General features: G+C 38.5%; 2 protein-coding genes across 2 annotated transcripts; both read right to left on the bottom strand.

Moving 5' to 3' along the window:
* Positions 1 to 858: 858 nt before the first annotated feature.
* On the bottom strand, positions 859 to 6,024 carry rpz4 (rapunzel 4). Its single transcript, XM_008324014.3, has 3 exons — positions 5,613 to 6,024; positions 3,335 to 3,407; positions 859 to 2,988 (listed from the first exon to the last, which is right to left on the bottom strand). The coding sequence occupies exon 3, from the start codon at positions 2,975 to 2,977 to the stop codon at positions 1,802 to 1,804; it is 1,176 nt and encodes a 391-aa protein (XP_008322236.1). The 5' UTR covers positions 2,978 to 2,988; positions 3,335 to 3,407; positions 5,613 to 6,024; the 3' UTR covers positions 859 to 1,801.
* Positions 6,025 to 6,785: 761 nt separating this feature from the next.
* rpz5 (rapunzel 5) lies at positions 6,786 to 10,151 on the bottom strand. The gene is made up of 2 exons (XM_008324012.3): positions 9,999 to 10,151; positions 6,786 to 8,597 (listed from the first exon to the last, which is right to left on the bottom strand). The coding sequence occupies exon 2, from the start codon at positions 8,532 to 8,534 to the stop codon at positions 7,353 to 7,355; it is 1,182 nt and encodes a 393-aa protein (XP_008322234.1). The 5' UTR covers positions 8,535 to 8,597; positions 9,999 to 10,151; the 3' UTR covers positions 6,786 to 7,352.
* Between the last annotated feature and the right edge of the window lie 444 nt (positions 10,152 to 10,595).

The following is a 10,595-nucleotide window of genomic DNA, read 5'->3' as shown; positions in this document are numbered from 1 at the left end:
ACACCTGCAGCTTATAGACATAGTTATTACATACTTTTGGTAGGATTTGAGATATAATTTTGCATAATTGTCTTGAAATTTTCCATATTAACATACTTTTGGTAGGATTTGAGATATAGTTTTGCATAATTTTCTTGAAATTTTCCATATTATTCCATTCTTTGGATTAGTCACTAATGAACGGTATGAAACACGTACATCTACTTGCTGCTATTTGTCTCTGTTTCAGCCATGTCATAATTACAAATCCCCTTAATTACCTATGATAAATTACAATTGTGATTAATTAGTCATTTCTGAATTTTGTTTTTACAGTGGGTCTTTGACTTCTTTACTTATTATTCATTTTGTTTTGATCTTTATGTTGACAAGTGCCAAATGCAAAAATTCATGAATTTCTGAGCTAATTCTGAGAATATATCTGCTGAATCAAATAACAGTATACAGTATACGCCGACACTCATTTATGTATGTTGTGGTCAGGCAGTCCCAGTTAAAATGAATGTAAAGATCAGTTAAAACATATGCCATTTTTATTGATTCTTAGTGATGTTTTATACATAGTAATTCACCCAAATAACATAGAAACAACAATAAATGTCCATTTAAAGATTTGTGGGAAAAACAGAGCATCTGTAAAACATTTATAAAAAAATAATAACAAACCACATAAAATAGTTTATTCTAAAGATTTTTTTTAAATGACACCTTACGTTACATCTACTGTTGAAATATAACTGGTGAAATTTATAAAATGTAGATTTGTCAAAATTTACATAATAATCCTGTATATTAATCTGATTAAAAATTTTAAAAACTCCATCAACCATTATGAAAAAAATGTAAACAGACATTGCATATTTTTGGTAGGATTTTATGATTCCAACATTTGGATTAGTCAAAGATAAAAAAAATTGTGAAACACGTACATCTACTGCACCTGCTCTTATTTGTCTTTCTGTTCCAGCAACATACAGAAAAAAAATTACAGAAAAGGTCAGAATTATAAAATGAACATTTACCACGATTAATCCAAACTTACAATCCTAATTAATCACGACTACCCCATAGCCCTCCTACGATTAACCCGATCAAAATTTTAAAATCAATTGACAGTCCTGATAAAATGCATTAGACATAATGAAATGAATAATAACAGGCAACAATAAAGCAATACAAAGCACTACTGTATCGAAAAACATTCTCTGACAAGGTCACACGAAATAGAATAAAACGAAAGGGAACCAACATATAGAGTGTTTATTTCAAAACGCACAGTGAGCCTGTCTATGTTCCTGGCTTTGTTTTGTTACTGTTGTACACTAGACACTTTGTCATTCTTAAAAAAAAAATTCTGTCACACCAATTTCTATAGTTATGTGTAAAGGCTTTTATACTGATATTGACATGTATCAAGTTCTGAAGGGGGCACAAAGCAACCAGTGCCATTAACCAGTCACTTTCATACACCAAACACCCTTCACAATACATTACGTAAGAGACGTGCTTCTGCTGTTGATGGCCTGGAGCCATTTTCTCTTGCTCTATGTTTCACTACATGCCTTGAACGGGGTCCAAGTCACTGCTCAACAACTCAAGCTAAACAGCTACATTCTCATTAATCAGTGGGAAAGACTTGTGTTTTGTTTTTAAGACACCCTTTTTTTAAATGAAATTATAATTATTGAGAAAATATATATTTATATAAATATATATATATATGTGTGTGTGGCAGGATTACAGGTGAAGGCACTTAATAGACTTGGCAAATTGATATAAATGATTGAGAGTTGTTTGGTATTTAAGCGGAGTGAACGCAAATAAAGATGTTTTTGTATTCATCCCAGTAGTGGAGCTCGTTGCTGAAGCTCCAAGCACAGGCCAGATCTTTGTTGGTTTTTACTGTGTGGACCACGTGGTCACCTGGAATCTTCTCAAACAAGAGCTCTGATAGCCCCACCACAGTGTGTTTCTTCTGACTCTGGATCAGGTGCTGGATACAATCCTTGTCCACTGGCTCGGGCGAGGAGCTGTAGGACACCCAGACGTTCAGCTTCTCCTCCGATGTCGGAACCTGGAAGCGAGTCTTCCCTGTTGGGCAGTGGAAATCCTTTTTGTTGGCAAACAGGCCCATAGGTGACCTGAATACACGCACAGACCAGAACACCCAGTCATACTTCTTTTTTAGGTGCTCGATCAAAGCATCAGCTAGCTGCTGGCTTGTTGCTCCCGATTGGTCTCTCACCAGGCGACGGCAATCTTGCTCAGCCTGTTTGGGAAAACTGACAATGCAGTCTTCGATCACAGCATTGATTTTGGACTGGACGTTTTGCATTTTCTCCGACCAGTCTTTCAGAAGAATGTCCTCCTCGTCGTATCCCTTGAGAGCGGCGTGGCCCAACAGTGCTATTAGCCCAATGCAAAAAAGCTTCTTTAGCCTAGCACAGAAGTCCTCCAAAGGACGCCGACTCTTCTCCTCGTAGTTCAGCGTGATCTCCAGCACAGACTCCCCAGAGAAGCTATTACCCGTGACAACGTTGTACAAAGTGTTGAGGTTTTTGTCCCCCCCCGTTTTGGCAAAATGATCAAGGAAGAGCTTCTTCTTGACCTCTCTGAACTTGGGTTTGGCGTTCAGGATGTCCATGTACTTTCTGAATTGGTTGGTGATGTTCTCTTCTATTGGGAAATATGTGGCATCCATTCCACTCTTTTTGATCTCCTCGTTAATCCTCTGCATCTCCTCGGAAACAACCTCGAGGCGCTCCCGCACTTTCTGGAACTGCTCTTTCATGAACGCGGCCTCTTTGCTCTCCACATTGTCGAGAGCCAGTTTGACCAGTGGTGCGGCAATGGAGAAAACTGGGAAGAGGTCACCGGCAATACTGGCCACTACCTCTGCGCCTTTTTCAAACATTTCCATCACTGTCTCAACCGTGTCCTTCTTGTCTGCCACGAGCTTCTGTAGCTTGTCGGCCATCTTCGCTGGTTCTAACAAATAAATAAAGAATCAGAAACTCTCTCTGATAAGAATGCTGCTAGGAGGGACATAACAAAACAATAATTTAGCCATTTAACAACAGGCTAAAGTCATAAAAATTAACTTTTTTATTTTCATGTTGGGCAGTTGTACTTAGTAACAGACAACATAAGCCACTTCATATTATAGCGTAGATGGCATATATTACTGTGATTAAGTAGAAACGTATTGTTACAACAATGTTCGCAGTTTGTGTAGCAGTATGCTCAACAAGCTTAAAAAAACGTTTTCCTTTTCTGAAAGTAAAACATGTAGTGGTGATCCGGACAAGGAATTGTTTTTGGTAGATTTACTTACAATTCTGGTTCTGTCTTTTTCTGTTGAACTGTAGCCTTCTCCTTCTCCTGTTCCTCTTACCACACAGCTTAAACTGAGAAAAACAGACAGAAGCAGTCAAGTGAGCTTCGGCACTGGCTTTCAGTCACACCCAGTGTGAGCAATAAGTTAACAATGCAAATGGAGGAAAGCAGTGAGAAACAGGCTAAAGTCATTTTGAAATACACAGTTCATTTTAGATTTTTTTTTTTTTTTTACCTCCAAATTGAACATCTACATTTTGGACTAAAAGCATGTATCTTTAGTTGTTCTTTTTAAAATCTCAGTATAATAATAATAATTAAAAAAAAAAAAAAAAAAAACGCGTGTAGTTATCTCCTTCGGTGTAAAAAAAAAACAACAAAAAAAAACCAACAAAAACGCTTGTAGTTATTTCCTCAGGTATGCCGGAAATCTTCTGGCACATTAACCCCTTCTGACCCATGGTTTTAAAGGTTCGTTTAAGCTACATATTTCATCCCCAATAAGCAACTAACAGTAAAACACCAAACTAAGTGGACAAATGGAAATGTTTATGGCCATATGGACAATATTATTTACAAAAACATGTTGTGTAAAGTTTGTCTTTTTCATCTCCAGGAGCCAGAGATTTGAACATTTTTCACACAGGTCCAACTTTTGGTTGAGGACTTTCATTTCTTCTTCCTTCCGTCCAGAGTTGTATTATATTTAATCGTTATTGATGGCCAGCTAAGCAAACAAAATAAACAATGTAAGCAAAAGTCTTCGTTTCCAGAAACAACTGAAAAGTGACCTTAGGCCATTCAAAGCAACCCAAAACCAGCAGTTTCGAGAAGTAAACATCTAATAAAAAAGGTCGAGGCCACACTAGTGCTGACAACTAAAATAGATTAAATGCCCTGTCACGTTAATAACCTGAAGTCCACTTGGCTTGAAAAATCCTTGTCAAATATTAACAACTACTCCCACAAGCCAGCAGGAGCGGAATAACTGTGACTGTGTGTACCTGTTTTTTTTTTTTTTAATTACGGACAAGTTGAGACATGCCCGCATGAAAAGGCAGAATTGCGTTTTTTTTTTTCTGTGAAAACAAACTCAGAGTTGATTTTACGTCCTAAAGCCAGACCAGTAAATCCTGAGGCAGCAGTCCCTGGTCAGTAACTAAGTGGGGGGAGATTCCACATGACAGGAAGTGGTGTTTTTCAGAAACTTGGTGGTTTCCATGGCAACAAAGCCAATAGTAAATAATGGGTCGGTTTGTTGCTTCTTTCTGCTCTGTCTCTGTACAGATGCTGACAGGTAGGGCTGGACAATAGAGGAAAAGAAAACGTCACAATATTTTTTTTTTATACAATCTATTGACAGAAATAGAAGCTTTTTTTAAACATAAACTGCAATGAAACCAACCTTCATATATATATATATATATATACATATATATATATAGTACTTTGGAAAGTTCTGTCAAATGGAAATACATTGATCTGATTTTTTTTTATTTATTATCAGTTAAAATCATCTTTTAATTGATAATTGTAATTACATGTTAACTAGTCAATAATTTTACAAATTGGTGTAGAATTATTTTATTATTACTATTTAAAAGGTCGATATATAGAATTATATATCAGTCCTCTGTTCCTAAAATGGGCTCTCTGGTTGTCATGGATACCCTTTCTCCGTAAAGGTGTTTTTATTGCACTTATACAGATTCAATTTAAACAGAGAGTGGTTTTTAAATGTCACGTTCTTATATATATATATATATATATACACACACACAAAGAGCAGCATGTGTCCCATGTCATTTGAGTTAATGTGAGTGATATTTTTATATACTTTTCTTTAAAAAAAAAAAAGGACTTCTTTGTATTACATGTTATGGGCCATTTTACAAGTATCCCTGTTATGTTGTTCTTTTGATTATCTCAGTTTTGTTAGTAAAAGGAACAACAACAATTCAGCTATCGTAGTAATGACAAACGGTCTATAAAAATGCGACACGAGCTTTCAAAAATGCAAAGTGAACTACATTCCTAAAGAGTCCTGCTTCTTCTTTACCCCCTCAGCGCCATGTTAACCATCAAATGCCCGCGGTCCAGACGTTAGTGCTATCTAACAGCCATACTCTGTCCACTCACAACGGCCACAACCTGGCTCCAAAAACGGAATAGAAATATTCAAATTATTTTTTTATATACAAGAACCAAATGTGAAAGCTTACTTCCGAAATATTCAAATTATTTTTTATATGCAAGAACCAAATGTGAAAGCTTACTTCCAACGAATGTGACCAACCGCAGTGTCACCCTCCCCCACACAGAAAGGAACTCTAACACTGTAAAAAGCATCCTCCTAATGGGAAACGTATTGATCCCACTGGACACCAGAGTTCTAATTGTATTAGTTATTCAGCCGTGGGAAAAGCCTAATAAACATAGTGTCTTACCACACATGCGGTTTTTGTTACAAATTCAGCTCAAGTGTGAGTGGTGACGTCTGTAAAAGTTTGACGCTTCCGGGAAAACAGTGAAGCTTTTGCGTTTATAATAGTGACACCAGGGTTGGCAACCGACGTCACAGAAACATACCTAAATAGAAAATAACATTTTTTTTATTGTTTGTCTAAATATATTAAAGAATACTTAACGGGACATATGGCATTTACCGAAGAACTCGATCGATTGTGTAATAATAATAAGGACGGGAGTGCCCTAATTAGGAGAAATGTTTTTAATAGAGAAACTAATGAAATACTTTGTCATTGTTTTCTCCCTCTGAACAATGACAGCCATGTTCCAGATGATAACACATTTAAGATGTTGATGCTGGGTCTACAGTTCATCACATGGGCCTGTATTTTTTTACCTTTGGACTCCCTCCTTCTCTTCTTCCCTCCCTCTTTCCCTCCCTCCCTCTTTTTTCCTCCTTCGTGTCATACACACGAACGTGTGGACAGCTATTCCTGTGATATTTATTTGCTTCAATTTGAATAACCGGTAATACTTTAGCATTAGCCTAGCCTTGTCCCAGTCTAACACCAGTCTTGAGGTCACAGTTATGCATAGACGTAGAAGCAAGTTTATGTCCAAAGAGGACTATACTGTGTGTATGCTATGGACAATGACAGTATTTATCCGTGGAGAAATAAAAAAAAAGGGCTATATACACGGTTCCCTCTCTGTCAAACACACGCGTGGTGTGTACAGGATGTGTGAGTGTGATCGGTTGAGGCCGAGGCGTTGTTATTATTACAGAGTAACCTCCTCCTTTGACAAACAATGACGTTTTTATCACAGCGAGAATATCGTGGTGCGAAATGCACTAACTCGCAACACTTCTGCTAAATAAAAATGTTCTTTAAACTACTTGTTCTACTACTCCTACTAATACAACCACCGTTATTTCTGCTACTTATGATAATCACATAATAAAGATTCAAAAACATAGGTTTTTTTTTCTTTCTTTCTTTTTTATATCACAAATCAAGATACAATTTACAAGTGTCTTAATGAGATTGTAGACTTTACAGATTTTGAAACTGATTCTCCCCGCAGTACCATAGTGTTATTTTTTTTTTGTTTTTGTTTTTTTTGTTTTGCTTTTTGTTGTGAAAATGTCCAAACGAAGATTCCGAGTTCAGCAGAGACCTACGGGAATTGAGTTGAAGAGAACAACATTCTCAGAAGGCAGCCTTACATCCAAGTCTAAGATTGCATTGAGGTTCATGGATCTAACGTTTTGTCAAACCAGCTGAAACTCATATTATATATATATATATATATATATATATATATATATATATATTAAATCACAACACATATAAAATCATGTACAGAACTTAAAGTAAGATTACAAATTCATATACAATGGCAGGCATTAGCAAATCAGGTTATACATCAACAGAGACAAACATAATGAATTTGTTTGGGTTTGTTTTTTTTCCAGCCGGACACATTCAATTAATTATCTCCTTGTATATGCAACAACAGTTGGTTTGGTCTGTTTTATTAAGAATTTACTCGGGGTGGATACACAGGTAGGCCCGCTTATGTTTTCCGTAGTAGTAACAATCTTCACTAAAATTGTTGGATTCCACCACTTCCTTATAGTGGCTGACAGCGTGAACAAGGCAGTTGGGAAAGCTCTTGTTCAGGGCCAGTGCCACCGCCATCATGTTTCCCCTCAGCCTCTGCACTTCGATCTGCTCTTGGACCTGACTCTTGTCAATTGGCTTCGGGTTGACGCAAAATGAGACCACCACTTTGATTTTTTTGTTGGTCAAAATCTCAAACCATTTGGCGCCCCCTCTTCCTTGGTACTTCTTCCCTGCAAGCCAATTGAAAAAGAAAATGCGCTCGCGGTCGCTGAAGGCCCTTATAGACCAATTCACCCAGTCATATTTCTTCACGAGGGCATCCAGAAGGGATGTAGTAAAGTCGCGGTCAACGGTACCCGGGTTATCCTGAAGCAGATTCTCCATGTCCATCTTGGCTTGTTCAGCAAAGTTCTCTGTACAGTCATCCACGGCTGCTTTCATCCGTTTTTCTACATCCTCCATTCGGCTCTGCCATTTCCTCACCATGTCCTCGTCGACTTCACCTTCCTTGAGGGCGGCATGGCCCATGACAGCGATAATGCCCACTACGAAGAGCTTTTTCAGCCTGGCGCAGAAGTCCTCAACCGCCCGTCGGCTTCTCTGCTCTGTGGCGACTACAACCTCGAGCAAAGGGTCACCGGCGATGTTCTCCCCCGTGACGGCATTGTAGAGAGCGTCCAAGTTCAAGTCTCCATCCGTGTTCTCGTAATGGCTCAGGAACTTCTCCTTCTTCTTCTCCCGGAACTTTGGTTTGGCGTTGACGAAGTCCTGAAATTTGTCGTACTGACTGAGCATCTGCGCTTCGCGGTCAAAGTTCTGCTTGTTCATTGAGGATTTCTGGAGCTCCAGGGCTATTTGATCGATCTCATTTTGGATTCCCTCAAGTTGTTGGTGAACGAGTTCAAACTGCTGAGTCAGATAGCGGGCCTCTTTGCCATCCGGATTGTTGAGTAGCTCCGCCGAAGCCACGAACACAGCTTCCAGTACGGGGTGAAGCTGGCCCACGGTGGCAGCTAGCACCTCGGATGCTTGGCCCATGATCTCCACCCCCTTTTCAATCTTGTCTCTGTTCTGCACTAGCCAGTCTGCCACAGTATTCATCTTTGAGTTCAGTATTTCACACCCGCTAATCTAATAAGTTTTCCACAGCCACAGTACTGGTGTCTGAAAAAGAAACAGGACACAACCTTGAGAGGCTCATATTGTTGGCATTTGAAATAATGACTTTTTTTCCCCTTCTGCTTCATTGTTTGATTTGGCGTAGTGAATTAAATCAGCCGATCAGCTGAGGTATTTTTTTTTTTCCTCTACAGGGCATTCTTTAGACAAATATTGTCCTAGAATGAGCCAAAGGACAGGACATGTCAGCACATGTAGGCATCAAGTTGCATGCCTCGCCCTCAAAGTCCTGGTTAATGACAGGGGACTTGTTTTTATAAGGCCTCGATGGCGTTAAAAAAGAAAGCTCATGGAACTGAACAAACAAGTGACTTACAAATATGGAAATGCAGGAGGAAAAATATCAAACGTAGAGCCGATATATTTACTGATGCATTTTGGTGTGTGTGTGTTGTGTAACAGTGCAGCAATGGCCCTTTGGGAGCCCATTTCCAATCACATTACTCATACAAAAGCTCAGTCCAAAGACAAACACAGATGTTTGCAAGACTGGGAGAAAGGGAGGGGATTTAAACCGTTAATGGGTTTAGATTTTCATCAGAAAGACTAAGGGAAAGATGACCTAACACATGTTAGTGTTCCCCTGAGTCCATAACCAATTCAGGAAAAAAAAAAGGCACACCCAACAAGACAGAAAGCAGAAACCCCCCCCACCACTGCACTTGTCCAATAATGCAACCACACTTTTCTTCGCACTACAGCCTGGAGATAATTGAAACCAGAGAACACACCACTACACAGCTTTTTTTTTTTTTTTTTTTTTTTTTAAATATATGAATGTTAAGTTCGATAATGGAAACAAATCACTGAATGAGGGCCTTAACCAGTGATTGCTGCAGTAAAGAGATCAGTGGTGTCATTTTTCCGGTCTTTCAATAGGCTAATTCGATTTATTCCCTTCTGTCACATGCTTTTAAGTGGTTTTTTTTAACAACAATTTTCTACACATTTTCATGTGACCCGGCTGATGGACATAACAGATTCAGTCACATTCATAATTTCAATTTCATTCCGTTGTAAAGAAAAAAAAAAGATAAAATAATTCATATCTAGGCTATTTACTAAGTTTTTCTTTCTTTCTTTATCTCTTCTTCCTTTCTTTCTTTCTTTCTTTCTTTCTTTCTTTCTTTCTTTCTTTCTTTCTTTCTTTCTTTCTTTCTTTCTTTCTTTCTTTCTTTCTTTCTTTCTTTCTTTCTTTCTTTCTTTCTTTCTTTCTTTCTTCCTTCCTTCCTTCCTTCCTCTCTCTCTGTCTTTCTGTCTTTCTGTCTTTCTTCCTTTTCTTTTTTTGGCTTTTAAAATATGATATTGTAGCAGTAAAACCTATTGGTGGGGATGTGAAATAATAATAATAATAAAAAAATAATAATAAAAAAAAAGAAAACTCACCTTTAAATATCTAATGTCCCTGGGTCCAGATATCTAGTAGTCCTGCTGTGTTTTGAGCACAAGTCTCTTTAGGATGTATATATAGACTCTCTCTCTCTCTCCCTCTCACTCTCTTTCTCTCTCTCTCCCTCTCCCTGTCTAGCTACCCTTTTACTTGTGTCTGTCTCACTCTTTCTCTCGTCACTCCTCCTTTGGAACTTCTCCATCCCTCTTCCAACATTCCTACAGCGAACCCACTCAGAGACACTGGGGGCCGGCACTCACAGAGATAACATCCTGTAAACACCACAGCCATGCAGGGACACTGTGCACCCTGGGAAAAAAAAAAAGTTTGCCTTTTTGAATGTTTGAAGAACACAAAAAAGGGAGTGAGAAAAAAAAAAAAAAAAAAAACACAGACCAGTCCTGGTTTGGTGCAGCAAAGCGGCCTATCAGGACAAAGCTTCCGTTGTTGCGGCTCCAGCGAGGTTTCTATGGCTACTGCACTGGGTGCATGAAGCTGCACATTGTTCTGCGAGATTTGTATACAGACAGATCAAAGATAGAAACGGTGAATTTGATGTCGTCGAGTCACCACAGTTTTTATGCTGCATATCC

This window comes from Cynoglossus semilaevis, chromosome 13 (genome assembly GCF_000523025.1).
Source record: "Cynoglossus semilaevis isolate Cse_v1.0 chromosome 13, Cse_v1.0, whole genome shotgun sequence".
NCBI classification, from domain to species: domain Eukaryota; kingdom Metazoa; phylum Chordata; class Actinopteri; order Pleuronectiformes; family Cynoglossidae; genus Cynoglossus; species Cynoglossus semilaevis.
Note: the sequence above shows the minus strand (reverse complement) of the source record. Positions and strands in the feature narration are given on the sequence as shown.